Raw genomic sequence first — 17021 nt, 5'->3', positions numbered from 1 at the left:
GCAGAGCCTTTGGCTTAGGTGCCTCCTCCTGGGTATCCGAGTTCCGCCAACGCCAGGCGGTCCTTGGTAGTGCTTTTAAGCGCGGGTACCTACAGCTTAGTAACCGGGTTCCAGCACCGTCAGCTGGTCCTCGGCGCCATTGGCTCTTACACACTTGGGCAACGCATCCGTGTTCCAGCACCGCCAGCTGGTTCTCGGCAGTGTTTTTGTCACAGGTACTCCCTCGTGCCCAGCCTGGTTCTAGCACCGTCAGCTGTTTCTGGGTAGTGTCAAGCTCACTGAGACGCCTATGCTTGCCCCGTCATGTTGCGGTCGGGTTAGTCAACTCCAGGGTGCCTCCAGTTTAGGAGCTTCCTATGTGGGCTGCGTGAATTGGCAGTCAAGGCTGGTTCTGTAGTGCCAGTAGGCCAAGCTCCCCCTGTAGGACTGTTGGGGTTCGGTAACTGCGGCTGCCTCGCGGCCTAGCTGTTCTCTCCTCTCCTGTGGACCTTCTGGTCCACCACCTGGTTCCAGCACCGTCAGCTGGTTCCGGGCAGAGCCTTTGGCTTAGGTGCCTCCTCCTGGGTATCCGAGTTCTGCCAACGCCAGGCGGTCCTTGGTAGTGCTTTTAAGCGCGGGCACCTACAGCTTAGTAACCGGGTTCCAGCACCGTCAGCTGGTCCTCGGTGCCATTGGCTCTTGCACACTGGGGCAACGCATCCGGGTTCCAGCACCGCCAGCTGGTTCTCGGCAGTGTTTTTGTCACGGGTACTCCCTCGTGCCCAGCCTGGTTCCAGCACCGTCAGCTGTTTCTGGGTAGTGTCAAGCTCACTGAGACGCCTATGCGTTGACCCGTCGTATTGCGGTCGGGTTAGCCAACTCCAGGGTGCCTCCAGTTTAGGAGCTTCCTATGTGGGCTGCGTGAATTGGCAGTCAAGGCTGGTTCTGTAGTGCCAGTAGGCCAAGCTCCCCCTGTAGGACTGTTGGGGTTCGGTAACTGCGGCTGCCTCGTGGCCTAGCTGTTCTCTCCTCTCCTGTGGACCTTCTGGTCCACCACCTGGTTCCAGCACCGTCAGCTGGTTCCGGGCAGAGCCTTTGGCTTAGGTGCCTCCTCCTGGGTATCCGAGTTCCGCCAACGCCAGGCGGTCCTTGGTAGTGCTTTTAAGCACGGGCACCTACAGCTTAGTAACCGGGTTCCAGCACCGTCAGCTGGTCCTCGGTGCCATTGGCTCTTGCACACTGGGGCAACGCATCCGGGTTCCAGCACCGCCAGCTGGTTGTCGGCAGTGTTTTTGTCACGGGTACTCCCTCGTGCCCAGCCTGGTTCCAGCACCGTCAGCTGTTTCTGGGTAGTGTCAAGCTCACTGAGACGCCTATGCGTTGACCCGTCATGTTGCGGTCGGGTTAGCCAACTCCAGGGTGCCTCCAGTTTAGGAGCTTCCTATGTGGGCAGCGTGAATTGGCAGTCAAGGCTGGTTCTGTAGTGCCAGTAGGCCAAGCTCCCCCTGTAGGACTGTTGGGGTTTGGTAACTGCGGCTGCCTCGCGGCCTAGCTGTTCTCTCCTCTCCTGTGGACCTTCTGGTCCACCACCTGGTTCCAGCACCGTCAGCTGGTTCCGGGCAGAGCCTTTGGCTTAGGTGCCTCCTCCTGGGTATCCAAGTTCCGCCAACGCCAGGCGGTCCTTGGTAGTGCTTTTAAGCGCGGGCACCTACAGCTTAGTAACCGGGTTCCAGCACCGTCAGCTGGTCCTCGGTGCCATTGGCTCTTGCACACTGGGGCAACGCATTCGGGTTCCAGCACCGCCAGCTGGTTCTCGGCAGTGTTTTTGTCACGGGTACTCCCTCGTGCCCAGCCTGGTTCTAGCACCGTCAGCTGTTTCCGGGTAGTGTCAAGCTCACTGAGACGCCTATGCTTACCCCGTCATGTTGCGGTCGGGTTAGCCAACTCCAGGGTGCCTCCAGTTTAGGAGCTTCCTATGTGGGTTGCGTGAATTGGCAGTCAAGGCTGGTTCTGTAGTGCCAGTAGGCCAAGCTCCCCCTGTAGGACTGTTGGGGTTCGGTAACTGTGGCTGCCTCGCGGCCTAGCTGTTCTCTCCTCTCCTGTGGACCTTCTGGTCCACCACCTGGTTCCAGCACCGTCAGCTGGTTCCGGGCAGAGCCTTTGGCTTAGGTGCCTCCTCCTGGGTATCCGAGTTCCGCCAATGCCAGGTGGTCCTTGGTAGTGCTTTTAAGCGCGGGCACCTACAGCTTAGTAACCGGGTTCCAGCACCATCAGCTGGTCCTCGGTGCCATTGGCTCTTGCACACTGGGGCAACGCATCCGGGTTCCAGCACCGCCAGCTGGTTCTCGGCAGTGTTTTTGTCACGGGTACTCCCTCGTGCCCAGCCTGGTTCCAGCACCGTCAGCTGTTTCCGGGTAGTGTCAAGCTCACTGAGACGCCTATGCGTTGACCCGTCGTGTTGCGGTCGGGTTAGCCAACTCCAGGGTGCCTCCAGTTTAGGAGCTTCCTATGTGGGCTGCGTGAATTGGCAGTCAAGGCTGGTTCTGTAGTGCCAGTAGGCCAAGCTCCCCCTGTAGGACTGTTGGGGTTCGGTAACTGCGGCTGCCTCGCGGCCTAGCTGTGCTCTCCTCTCCTGTGGACCTTCTGGTCCACCACCTGGTTCCAGCACCGTCAGCTGGTTCCGGGCAGAGCCTTTGGCTTAGGTGCCTCCTCCTGGGTATCCGAGTTCCGCCAACGCCAGGCGGTCCTTGGTAGTGCTTTTAAGCGCGGGCACCTACAGCTTAGTAACCGGGTTCCAGCACCATCAGCTGGTCCTCGGTGCCATTGGCTCTTGCACACTGGGGCAACGCATTCGGGTTCCAGCACCGCCAGCTGGTTCTCGGCAGTGTTTTTGTCACGGGTACTCCCTCGTGCCCAGCCTGGTTCCAGCACCATCAGCTGTTTCCGGGTAGTGTCAAGCTCACTGAGACGCCTATGCTTGCCCCGTCGTGTTGCGGTCGGGTTAGCCAACTCCAGGGTGCCTCCAGTTTAGGAGCTTCCTATGTGGGCTGCGTGCCAGTAGGCCAAGCTCCCCCTGTAGGACTGTTGGGGTTTGGTAACTGCGGCTGCCTCGCGGCCTAGCTGTTCTCTCCTCTCCTGTGGACCTTCTGGTCCACCACCTGGTTCCAGCACCGTCAGCTGGTTCCGGGCAGAGCCTTTGGCTTAGGTGCCTCCTCCTGGGTATCCGAGTTCTGCCAATGCCAGGCGGTCCTTGGTAATGCTTTTAAGCGCGGGCACCTACAGCTTAGTAACCGGGTTCCAGCACCGTCAGCTGGTCCTCGGTGCCATTGGCTCTTGCACACTGGGGCAACGCATCCGGGTTCCAGCTCCGCCAGCTGGTTCTCGGCAGTGTTTTTGTCACGGGTACTCCCTCGTGCCCAGCCTGGTTCCAGCACCGTCAGCTGTTTCCGGGTAGTGTCAAGCTCACTGAGACGCCTATGCGTTGACCCGTCGTATTGCGGTCGGGTTAGCCAACTCCAGGGTGCCTCCAGTTTAGGAGCTTCCTATGTGGGCTGCGTGAATTGGCAGTCAAGGCTGGTTCTGTAGTGCCAGTAGGCCAAGCTCCCCCTGTAGGACTGTTGGGGTTTGGTAACTGCGGCTGCCTCGCGGCCTAGCTGTTCTCTCCTCTCCTGTGGACCTTCTGGTCCACCACCTGGTTCCAGCACCGTCAGCTGGTTCCGGGCAGCGCCTTTGGCTTAGGTGCCTCCTCCTGGGTATCCAAGTTCCGCCAACGCCAGGCGGTCCTTCGTAGTGCTTTTAAGCGCGGGCACCTACAGCTTAGTAACCGGGTTCCAGCACCGTCAGCTGGTCCTCGGTGCCATTGGCTCTTGCACACTGGGGCAACGCATTCGGGTTCCAGCACCGCCAGCTGGTTCTCGGCAGTGTTTTTGTCACGGGTACTCCCTCGTGCCCAGCCTGGTTCTAGCACCGTCAGCTGTTTCCGGGTAGTGTCAAGCTCACTGAGACGCCTATGCTTACCCCGTCGTGTTGCGGTCGGGTTAGCCAACTCCAGGGTGCCTCCAGTTTAGGAGCTTCCTATGTGGGCTGCGTGAATTGGCAGTCAAGGCTGGTTCTGTAGTGCCAGTAGGCCAAGCTCCCCCTGTAGGACTGTTGGGGTTCGGTAACTGTGGCTGCCTCGCGGCCTAGCTGTTCTCTCCTCTCCTGTGGACCTTCTGGTCCACCACCTGGTTCCAGCACCGTCAGCTGGTTCCGGGCAGAGCCTTTGGCTTAGGTGCCTCCTCCTGGGTATCCGAGTTCCGCCAACGCCAGGTGGTCCTTGGTAGTGCTTTTAAGCGCGGGCACCTACAGCTTAGTAACCGGGTTCCAGCACCGTCAGCTGGTCCTCGGTGCCATTGGCTCTTGCACACTGGGGCAACGCATCCGGGTTCCAGCACCGCCAGCTGGTTCTCGGCAGTGTTTTTGTCACGGGTACTCCCTCGTGCCCAGCCTGGTTCCAGCACCGTCAGCTGTTTCCGGGTAGTGTCAAGCTCACTGAGACGCCTATGCGTTGACCCGTCGTGTTGCGGTCGGGTTAGCCAACTCCAGGGTGCCTCCAGTTTAGGAGCTTCCTATGTGGGCTGCGTGAATTGGCAGTCAAGGCTGGTTCTGTAGTGCCAGTAGGCCAAGCTCCCCCTGTAGGACTGTTGGGGTTCGGTAACTGCGGCTGCCTCGCGGCCTAGCTGTTCTCTCCTCTCCTGTGGACCTTCTGGTCCACCACCTGGTTCCAGCACCGTCAGCTGGTTCTCGGCAGTGTCTTTTGCTCTTTTACCTTCTGCTCCCCATCCTAGTTCCAGTACCGTCAGCTGGTTCCGGGCAGAGCCGTTGGCTTAGGTGCCTCCTTCTGGGTATCCAAGTTCCACCAACGTCAGGTGGTCCTTGGTAGTGCTTTCAGGCACGGGTACCTCCTGCTTAGTAACCGGGTTCCAGTAACGTCAGCTGGTCCTCGGTAGTTCCATTGGCTCTTGGACCTTCGGCTACCCATCCGGGTTCCAGCACCGTCAGCTGGTTCTCGGCAGTGTCTTTTGCTCTTGTACCTTCTCCTCCCCATCCTGGTTCCAGTAACGTCAGCTGGTTCCGGGCAGAGCCTTTGGCTTAAGTGCCTCCTTCTGGGTATCCGAGTTCCGCCAACGTCAGGCGGTCCTTGGTAGCGCTTTTTAGCACGGGTACCTCCTGCTTAGTAACCGGGTTCCAGTAATGTCAGCTGGTCCTCGGTAGTTCCATAGGCTCTTGATTCTTGAACCTTTGGGTAGCCATCCGAGTTCCAGTTCCATCAGCTGGTTCTTGGCATTTTCTCAGCCTTCTTCTACCTTCTGCTACATTTCCAAGTTGAAGACCCTAAAGACGATGACCCGGAAGACCACCCCTAAGATGACGACGACACCAGAGACGACAACCAGTGAGATAACGACGACCCTGGAGATGACGACCCTGAAGACCACCCCGATGACGACGCCGCCGGAGACGACGACGGCGGAGAAGACGACCCTGGAGACGACTACCCTGGAGACGACGACATGGAAGACCGAGAAGCAGAAGAACAAGAGGCTGCAGAACAAAGAGCAGAAGAACATTAAGCATAACACTTAATATCAGAGCAAAAGATATTATCTAAATTATATGCAGAAGAAGACTAAGCAGTGTATGGGGGTGAGTCCGTTCCTCCTCGTGGTGCCCCTGGACAAAGCCTGATGCTGCAGGCCAAACTGAACGCGGACAAATGTAACTTTTGTGACAGGCAGAACGGAAGGTGTAATCTTCAAACTTTTATAGATAACAACTACGGCAATGCCTGTCACAAATGAGAATATGATGAAGAAGTAGAATAGGAAGAATAATAATAGTTGAATAAAATGAATATGAAGAATGTAATCCAAAAAAATAATAGGTAGAAGATGAAGAAGAAGATGAATAAGAAGAAGTTGATGTCAAAGATGCTGATGATGATGAAGATGAAAGTGTGGGAAAAGTAAAAAAAAAGAAGGGGAAGGGCGTGGAATAGTGAAACATCAATATCTGACAAAATAAAAAAAAATTTACATAGTCAATATCTTTGTCACTCCGAACGTCTTTAAAAAAAAAAAATCATGCTATTCTATTTGATTGGGCTAAACCTCTATGCCTTTAATGTCTCCGCCACCTCCCCAAATACATCGGCGATATCCGATATTTTTTGAATATCGGCCGATCCAATCCGATACCGATACTTTCCGATATCCGAAGGTATCGCTCAACACTAATCCCGTTAAAGCATTCACACAACCCATTGGTTTGCGGGTGGTACGGGGCGCTTCTAATGGACTTTACGCTGCACAGCTTCCACAGTTGGTTGGTCACCTCTGCTGTAAACTGGGTACCCTGGTCTGAGATAATCTCCCGGGGAAATCCAACCCATGAGAAAATCTGGAGCAAGGCAGCCGCCCCCGTCTCTGCCAGTATGTTAGGTAACGCAACCGCCTCTGGATACCGTGTGGCATAATCTACCACTGTCAATATATACCTTTTCCCTGACGGACTGGGTTTGGCTAACGGCCCTATCAGATCGACCGCTACTCGGCTAAATGGTTCCTCCACAATGGGGAGGGGGCGTAATTTGGCCTTGCATCGATCTCCCCTCTTGCCAATGCGCTGGCAACTGTCACAGGTCTGACAGTATTGACGAACATCATAGGTTACCCCCGGCCAAAAGAAGTTTTGTGTCAGACGATGCCTGGTGCGACTGACGCCGAAGTGCCCGGCCAAGGGTATGTCATAAGAGATTCGCAGTAACTCCTGCCTATACTTCTTGGGAACTACCAGCTGTCGTTTTATAGTGGGGCTCGTCCCTGTGTGGTGCTGCTCTGTGTTCCGGTAGAAGAGTCCCTGCTTCCATATAAACTGTTCCCCTTCCAGTACCCCTCTTCCCTCCTGTGCCTTCCTATGATATCCCTCCAATGAAGGATCCTCAAGTAACTCCCTCTTAAATTCATCTGGGGTGGCCCAAGAAATGTGTCTGGCTATGGGAATATGTGTAGGGCTGGGACGTCTTACCTGGGCCTCCTCTGAGTGTGATTCCGCCTCCGCAGCTCGAGCTTGTCTCCGGGTGGTCAGAGGATATGTCTCAGCCAGAGGGGCAACTGAGAAGGCAGACAACATGGGCCCCAAGTCATTTCCCAGCAAAACGTCTGCAGGCAAATCCTCCATCAAGGCGACCTCAACAAGGCCATCTCCAACTCCACAGTTCAGGTGAATCCTGGCAGTGGGCAGTCGATGTATGGCTCCCCCTGCTACACGGACTGCCACTGTCCGGTCCGTCTTCTCTTGGTCCCGGACAAGATGAGGCTTCACAAGGGTCAAAGTTTCTCCGGAATCTCTTAGTCCCTGCATGCGTTTCCCCTTAACCCACACGACCTGTCGATGCTGTTGTCGATTATCTGCCCGGGCTGCCTGCACGGGGTCTACTTCATCCAGCACTTCCTCCATGTCTTCCACCCCTTGGTTAGTTGTAGCCCCCAATGCCGGGTCAGCTTCGCCTTGGTAGCAGTGTACAGCGGCCCGGCGGAAGGTAGCTGTTCCCGCCTTTGGTCACTGGGTATGCTGAGTCCGGTTGGGACATTGTCTTTGCAGGTGGCCCAGCTGATGGCAGGTGTGGCATCGTGCCCCAGGGGAACTGTGGTAGGCCGGGTTTCTAGCTGGTCCCCCTACAATCTTCGGTGGTTTGGGGCCCTCCAGGTCCATGGGCGGACCCCTAGTGACCATCTTTGATCCGGACAACTGAGGCCTCCTGGCGTCATGATGTTCATCGGCCAGACGAGCGGCTTCCTCAAGAGTCATTGGCTGCTTGTCCCGAAGCCATTCCTGTGTCTCGGGGTTTAGTCCATTAAAGAATCGTTCTAACAAGAAGAGCTGGAGGATGTCCTCCTTAGTGGTTGCTTGGCTCCCTTGTACCCACTGTAGCAGTGACCACCGTAATTTACAGGCCCATTCAGCGTGGGTATCAGTTACTCGTTTTATAAGTCCGCAGAACTTTTGGCGGTATGCCTCTGGTGTCAGCGCATACCGGGCCAAGATCACTTCTTTGATATGCTCATAGTCCATACAGTCGTCATCGGGTACCGTGCGATTGGCGTCCGCTGCCCGGCCTGTCAGCTTGCTGGCCAGAATCTGAACCCGTTCCTCCGGCTTCACTTGATGAAGGGCACACTGCCGCTCAAAGTCCTGCAGAAAGCCATCAATGGCTTCCTCTGCCTCCCCCAAATGTCGGAAGGCATTATACTGGATCTTAGAAAATTTGAAAATTGACGCAAAAATTATCTTAAGTATACCACTAACATGAAGCCCAATATGTCACGAAAACACAATCTCAGAATCGCTAGGATCCATTCAAGCGTTCCTGAGTTATTACCTCACAAAAGGAACACTGGTCAGAATTGCAAAAAAATGTCCAGGTCATTAAGGTCAAAATAGGCTGGGTCATGAAGGGGTTAAACTATATTGTCTTGTTTTTTAATTGTCTCAAGTTAGAAGACAGAGGGGATCTCAACTATTATATAAAATGGCTATGGAAGGTTGAACTTGATTGACGTAGGTTTTTTTTCAACCTGAGTAACTATGTTACTATGTGCATAAATATTGCTGTGGCAAACAAGCTTTCATGCACAGGGAAACTTATGATACTGTACTAAGGGGATTGATGACTTTCACTTGTTCTCACAAAATGACTAACGTTTGTCTCCATACAAATGGATGCTGGTGGAGGAGCATGTGACCAGACAGCCTCCTACAATAGAAAAGCAGCTTTTTTTACTATTGGAGGAGGCTGATGGACAGGACAAGTCACATGTTTCTTTCACAGCAGCCATTTTATGAAGTATTGGCCACTTTGTGAGGAAAGTGGCACTAGGAAGGAAAGTGATCATAACCTTTCCAGAAAACCATAGACTTTGAGAAGGCTTTATTATTCCTCCATATGCTTTGAGCTTCAAACAGACTTAATTTACTTCAATGAGATACCATACTATCCCCTTTTTATTCACTTAGTATTGTTTTAAGTGAAATATTACAGCGATATATCAAAGTGTTTTCAGTTCTGCTGTAAGCATCAGGTGTAAAAATGTAATCTATTGGTTTTTTTAAAGTTTTTTTTATTGGTATAATTTCCAATCAACTATACCAAACGAGAAATCATCTTAAGAGTAGCTAGAGCATATTCACATGGTGGACATTTTTTGCCAAGTTTAAATTCTTGTATTGTATTCTGCATTCTGTTCACTTGTATTCTGTCTTCTTTTTTTACAATGTGAAACCTTATGTTGTCATAGTTCATACAGAATCGGATTTGGATATCTGTGGCATGTAAAGCTGCAAATCTACAGAAGGTTTCCAAGTGTTGGCCTTTTCTGCTTCAAGATTCATGATGCATTTTTCAGACAGTAAAAACCATTGTGTGAATGGCTAAAAAATCTTTTAGTGATTGCCTAAGGTTTAAAAAGGATAGCAATGCAATATAGAAAGGTTAAATGAAAACTTCCAGGGCAGATAACGCTATTATCCTGCAGATATAAGGTTAATCTGCAGGTTAATAGCATTATGAAGATGTCTAGCTGCAGTACTGAAAGTGCGACACCTGGGAGAAAATTAAATGTATTCCTCTCTGGAGCTGCTGGCTTTCAGTCAAGCAGGCGTGATGTAAACATGACCTGGCACTTTGACTGACAGCTAGTTTGGCAGTGCATCAGTTCCCCGCTGGCTGTCAGTCAAAGTGCCAAGGCGTTCTTACAGCTACCGCTTACAGAATAGTGAGCAATAAGTGTAGCCTTGCCTGCATGACTGAAAATTGGCAGCTCCTGGGAGGAAAAAAGCTCATTTTCTCCAGATGTCGAACTTTCAGTACAGTGGCTGGGCACCTTCATAATGCTATCAATCTACAGATTAACCCAATAACTGCAGATTAGTAAAGCTATTTGATCTCTTAGGTTCCCTTTAAGGATGGGGCTACACGGTGACTTTGATTGGTGTTGCTGCTACATCTCAGCAGATGGAGATCGCGGCGGCCATTTTCCTGAAGTTGAGATGTGAACTCGGCTTCAGGAATATGGCTGCCGCGATCTCCATCTGCGCACGCGCGGCATCCCGCGGCCATTTTCCTGAAGCCCCGGGCAGCAGAGGACTCCATATGCGCACGCGTGGCCTCAGGAAGATGGCCGCCCCCACAGATCACCAGGGAAATAGCGCCGATCGCACGTTTTTTCTTCTCCTGCCCAGTGGATTCAGAAGATGGGCATGCGCAAACCAATACGCCACCAACGGAAATACTATTTAACAGTATTTTTATCTCGTACTGAAAAACCGGGGTGACAGGTTCCCTTTAAAGAAGCACTCCCATTAAGTTTTTTTCTCATTAAATCTGTGTATATATGCATGTAGTGCAGTGAGACTGATACTTCAGTACATGCACTTAAATACATGCTAAGGCAAAAAAAAAGTTCAAAGGAGGGCTTCTTTAAGGTTTTGCTACGATTATAAATTATGTCATTAAAGCAAGTGGAATTGCTCTGCAATTCCAGACTAATCTCATGGTCAATAATGTTTCTAGGAAAAAGCACAACCGATCAGATATTGAGGAGAGAAAAAACTGTAATAATAGTTAAATAAGCAAAATCCTTTCGCAAAGGCAAAATATATCATGTTGATTATCCATTTGCACCTGTAGCGATCAATTAACACATACAAGTACATCAACAATATATGCTAATGGAAAACAGCAGCCACCTATCGTGATTTTTATCAACAGGCAGTGTATTATTCACATGCTATAGTTTGGGATAATGTGTACTGTATTTCATCCAATTATCGCTTCAAAATATTCGCTTTCATTTTAAAGTAAATCAGACATTAATTAACATTATTACAGAATCCAATGCTAAATCGACAAATTAATAGCACATGTTAAGTCTTGTAAAATGTAATATGTACTTCATTTGAAAATATCATGTGAACATGTAGTAACAATGCTCTAATGTCAGGATGGACACAAGCATATATTGTGTCATATGCACCAAGATCAAACTAAAATCTAACTGCATTAATTTATATTACTACATAGAGGACAGGGGCAGATGTAAGCCTCATAGATCCTTACTAATGTGATTGTCTGCTTGTGTAAATGTCTGTATGCAGTTCAGTATGACAGTAGACAGTAGTTCAGTGGACAGAAATACAGTTAGGTCCATATATATTTGGACAGAGACAACATTTTTCTAATTTTGGCTATGGACATTACCACAATGAATTTTAAACAAAACAATTCAGATGCAGTTGAAGTTCAGACTTTCAGCTTTCATTTGAGGGTATCCACATTAAAATTGGATGAAGGGTTTAGGAGTTTCAGCTCCTTAACATGTGCCACCCTGTTTTTAAAGGGGCCAAAAGTTATTGGACAATTGACTCCAAGGCTATTTCATGGACAGGTGTGGGCAATCCCTTCGTTATGTCATTCTAAATTAAGCAGATAACATGCCTGGAGTTGATTTGAGGTGTGATGCTTGCATTTGGAAGGTTTTGCTGTGAAGTAAACATGTGGCCAAAGGAGCTCTCCATGCAGGTGAAACAAGCCATCCTTAAGCTGCGAAAACAGAAAAAACCCATCCGAGAAATTGCTGCAATATTAGGAGTGGCAAAATCTACAGTTTGGTACATCCTGAGAAAGAAAGAAAGCACTGGTGAACTCATCAATGCAAAAAGACCTGGGCGCCCACGGAAGACAACAGTGGTGGATGATCGCAGAATAATCTCCATGGTGAAGAGAAACCCCTTCACAACAGCCAACCAAGTGACCAACACTCTCCAGGAGGTAGGCATATCAATATCCAAATCTACCATAAAGAGAAGACTGCATGAAAGTAAATACAGAGGGTTCACTGCACGGTGCAAGCCACTCATAAGCATCAAGAATAAAAAGGCTAGACTGGACTTTGCTAAAAAACATCTAAAAAAGCCAGCACAGTTCTGGAAGAACATTCTTTGGACAGATGAAACCAACATCAACCTCTACCAGAATGATGGAAAGAGAAAAGTATGACGAAGGCGTGGTACAGCTCATAATCTAAAGCATACCACATCATCTGTAAAACACGGCGGAGGCAGTGTGATGGCTTGGGCATGCATGGCTGCCAGTGGCACTGGGTCACTTGTGTTTATTGATGATGTGACACAGGACAGAAGCAGCCGAATGAATTCTGAGGTATTCAGAGACATACTGTGTGTTCAGATCCAGCCAAATGCAGCCAAACTGATTGGTTGTCGTTTCATACTACAGATGGACAATGACCCAAAACATAAAGCCAAAGCAACCCAGGAGTTTATTAAAGCAAAGAAGTGGAATATTCTTGAATGGCCAAGTCAGTCACCTGATCTCAACCCAATTGAGCATGCATTTCACTTGTTAAAGACTAAACTTCAGACAGAAAGGCCCACAAACAAACAGCAACTGAAAACCACCACAGTGAAGGCCTGGCAGAGCTTCAAAAAGGAGGAAACACAGCGTCTGGTGATGTCCATGAGTTCAACACTTCAGGCAGTCATTGCCAACAAAGGGTTTTCAACCCAAGTACTAAAAATGAACATTTTATTTAAAATTATTGAATCTGTCCAATTACTTTTGGTCCCTTTAAAAACAGGGTGGCACATGTTAAGGAGCTGAAACTCCTAAACCCTTCATCCATTTTTAATGTGGATACCCTCAAATAAAAGCTGAAAGTCTGAACTTCAACTGCATCTGAATTGTTTTGTTCAAAATTCATTGTGGTAATGTCTATAACCAAAATTAGAAAAATGCTGTCTCTGTCCAAATATATATGGACCTAACTGTATATGAATAAATATATACCATATTTTTCGAGTTATAAGACCCCCCCAAATTTGGGAGGAAAATGGGGATGGGGGTGCGTCTTATAATCCAAAGGTAGATTACCACAGGGGGCGGCTGCAGAGTATTGGGATTCCTGTAGGCAGAGTCGCTGCATAAGTAGGTCAGCAAGAGTGAGGTGATGCTCCGGGCCCTGAGCTCTCATAAGATGTTGTCGATATTGAGCAAAGTCAGAGCAAAGTCTCATTTTAAATTGATTTCTCTGTGGTGGCCTTCGGGAAAATGGACCCCGGAGGAAGTGCATGCACAGATTGAGATCTCAGGAGTCCATGGCACACAGCATTGCCCCACTCTGCTGGCACCAGCCACCTGATGCCTCCTGAAGCACCAACCCTTCCTCCTGTGACCCGTTCCCGGTATGGGGACCAGAGTTACAGGCAGGTAGTGTGGACCTATATTTGCTGGCAACTGTATCCCAATTTTGAAGTCAGCTCACAGCAGGTTCAAGATGATATAAGTAAGTACATCAAATACACATGGCGCTTCCCAGGCTATTAATATCAGCTCACAGATGTCTACTTAGCCTTTATTGGCTAAGTGACTCTACAAAAAAAATTACCTGGGGTCCCCCCTATTATTAATAACCAGCAAAGGATATGCAGAGAGCTGTGGGATGATATTAATAGCCTAGGAAGGGGCCATGGACATTGGCTCCCTCACAGACTAGGAACAACAGCCCTCAGCCACCCCAGAAATGGAGCATCCATTAGATGCGCCAATTCTGGCTCTTAGCCTCCACTCTTTGCATTTGCACTGGTGCAGTGGAAAGCGGGGTAATAGTATTGGGGTTGATGTCACCTTTGCTTTGTCAGCTGATATTAAGCCCATTGGAGTATTGGTATTAGAGAGGCATCTATAAGACACCCCCCATTACTAACCCCATTGTTAAATGTAATAGAGACAAAAACATGGTAAGTTCCTTTATTTGAAATAAAAACTTTCCGACCCTCTTTTACCCATTTATTAATATCAAAAGAAAAATAATACACCAAATAAATCCTCACCTCTCTGCCGATAATCCATTTGTCCCATAACAAGTCCAACTCAGCTACATCTGAACGCTTTGCTAAGCCGTCACAAAAATGTGACTGCTCAGCCTGGCATCCAGGAGACATTGAGCTGAGAGTGAGAATGCAGCTTTAGTGTCGAGCACTGACATAAGAGGTGACTGGAGTTCACAGCCGATGAACCGATTAATTCTAAAACTCTGGGCAAAACCGTCAATGAAAAAGACCTGGGAGTATGGGTGGATGACAAACTCATATTTAGTGGCCAGTGTCAGGCAACTGCTACAAAGGCAAATAAAATAATGGGATGCATTAAAAGAGGCATAGATGCTCATAAGAAGAACATAATTTTACCTCTATACAAGTCACTAGTTCGACCACACTTAGAATACTGTGCACAGTTCTGGTCTCCGGTGTAAAAGAAAGACATAGCTGAACTAGAGCGGGTGCAGAGAAGAGCGACCAAGGTTATTAGAGGACTGGGGGGTCTGCAATACCAAGATAGGTTATTACACTTGGGGCTATTTAGTTTGGAAAAACGAAGGCTAAGGGGTGATCTTATTTTAATGTATAAATATATGAGGGGACAGTACAAAGACCTTTCTGATGATCTTTGTAATCATAGACCTGTGACAGGGACAAGGGGGCATCCTCTACGTCTGGAGGAAAGAAGGTTTAAGCATAATAACAGACGTGGATTCTTTACTGTAAGAGCAGTGAGACTATGGAACTCTCTGCCGTATGATGTTGTAATGAGTGATTCATTACTTAAATTTAAGAGGGGATTGGATACCTTTCTTGAAAAGTATAATGTTGCAGGGTATATATTCTAGATTCTTTGATAGGGCGTTGATCCAGGGAACTAGTCTGATTGCCTTATGTGGAGTTGGGAAGGAATTGTTTTCCCCAATGTGGAGCTTACTATTTGCCACATGGGGTTTTTTGCCTTCCTCTGGACCAACATGTTAGGGCATGTTAGGTTAGGCTATGGGTTGAACTAGATGGACTTAAAGTCTTCCTTCAACCTTAATAACTATGTTACTATGTTACTAACTCCAGTCACCTCACTGATGTCACAGCTCGCTGAGTGAGAAAATTCTCATGCTCAGTTCAGTGGTTCCTAGATGCTCCTTGCCACAAATTCTTTTTCAGACATTTTGGTGGAGCTGGACGAAAATGGATTTAAAACATCAAAAACTCCAAATTGCGCAAAAATGTTGGTACTTTTCAAAGCATTATAGTCAATGACGAGTTGGGGTGAAAGTTTCTTCTTTTTAACCAAATTTGTGAAGATCTCTCCATCTCTAGAGAAGCTAAGGGTACCGTCACACAGTGCAATTTTCATCGCTACGACGGTACGATCCGTGACGCTCCAGCGTCGTAACAATATCGCTCCAGCGTCGTAGACTGCTGTCACACTTTGCAATCTACGACGCTGGAGCGATAATTTCATGACGTATGTGCGATGTAGAAGCCGTTGGTTACTATGCGCACATCGTATACGATATATGTTACACCATGCAATCATGCCGCCACAGCGGGACACTAGACGACGAAAGAAAGTTTCAAACGATCTGCTACGACGTACGATTCTCAGCGGGGTCCCTGATCGCAGGAGCGTGTCAGACACTGCGATCTCGTAACTATATCGCTTGAACGTCACAAATCGTGCCGTCGTAGCGATCAAAATTGCACTGTGTGACGGTACCCTAAGACTGTTCTGTGAAAACGCTGACAAAGCATTACCTGATTTTCCTTTAAAGTTATCTGTCCTTGTTCTTTGCACCCAATGAATGTTCTAGTGCAACGAAAAAGTATCTCATTGCTTTGGATCTTTTGTACAAAATTAGCAGGGAAAAATCCAATCTTGTCTTCTATTTTACCCTGTGAAAAAACACGTGGTAAGTTAATTAGATTTAATCAATTATCACCTCAAGTGTCAATTTTACACTATTCTGTGAGAGATATCTATAAACATAGTTCATGTAGATCACAGCCTATCAATGCTGACTTGCTGATATATACATGTACACAAGTAGCCCCAATTTTGATAACACAGATAGCATTTAAAAAGCTATAACACATTAAAGGGAACCTGCCAGTGGTGTACTTCTAAAAGCAACTGACCACTCAACCGCTATGGGTCCCATAAGTCGGGGGGAGGGAGAAGTGTGTCTCCTAGACATTACATGTTCAACTGTATCTGCATCATTAATGGTTGGGGGCAATTAGGACTTATACTGTGGGGCCCCATGATTTTTCTGTATGCCTCTAGAACCTATCTTTACATTCATGTTGCTTGATCCAATTGAAGTTAATAGGCTGTTGGCATAATGCATAGATGTGATAAGTTCCATTATGCAAGTGAAAATTTTGTTAACCCCTATCAGTTTTGTTAACCCCTATCAGTTCTAGCTAACAAATCACAGTACCGTATCGTATTATTAATTCTCTATTAAGGTATGTTAAAATGTGCATCCAAAAGCATATATGATAGAATTGAAATTGGCCACAGGATATCTGGTTTTTATAAAGGTCTAATCTTCTCAAAGAATTGGTCTGTTAGGGAGTTCGGCCAGTGGAACTATAGTGAAATGGACCAGGTAAGGCAGAAGATCAGTGAACAAAGGGTTCTCATATAGCTGATGTGTGCCACAATGCCAATTTCATGTGATGCATTTACGTTTCCAATAAATCAGTCTTGGAGTGTTCAACCCAAGAAGTATCAGCCATTTTACTTATATTTTTAGTTTTCCTTTTTAACTTTTTTCAATCCACTAATGTTTCAAGTTAAAATTCCCAAATGCAGCTGGATAAATGATCATATTCCGGTCTTTCCCTTGGATAGACTTTAAACAGGTTTTCTGGTACAGTTGTTTTTTTAAAATATGCTTTACTCATCCTCCATGGGTACAGTGCTGCAGCCAAATAGTGAGCTCATTGGCTCTGCCCGAGTGGATGGCACAAGTTGCTCGGAGCTGCTAAGCTCACCGATTTGCTGCAGACTTGTCGATGTGACTTTAGCGCTCCAAACAATAAAAAATACTGAGCACAACAGCTCTTCATAAGGGGAAGAAATAAAACACAGGTTATTT

The 17021-nt window shown here is 48.2% G+C and overlaps 1 protein-coding gene across 1 annotated transcript in view; it reads right to left on the bottom strand.

The window, feature by feature from the left end:
• STAC (SH3 and cysteine rich domain) overlaps positions 1–17021 on the bottom strand; it is a 550486-nt gene that overhangs the window by 27629 nt on the left and 505836 nt on the right. Inside the window, exon 10 of the mRNA XM_069730312.1 lies at positions 15673–15810. Coding sequence (XP_069586413.1) covers positions 15673–15810 — 138 coding nt within the window. The remainder of the gene's footprint in view (positions 1–15672; positions 15811–17021) is intronic.

The sequence above is a fragment of the Ranitomeya imitator genome, chromosome 6 (genome assembly GCF_032444005.1).
Source record: "Ranitomeya imitator isolate aRanImi1 chromosome 6, aRanImi1.pri, whole genome shotgun sequence".
Lineage (NCBI taxonomy): Eukaryota > Metazoa > Chordata > Amphibia > Anura > Dendrobatidae > Ranitomeya > Ranitomeya imitator.
The sequence above is the reverse complement of the archived record's forward strand: the minus strand, read 5'-3'. Positions and strand labels throughout refer to the sequence as shown.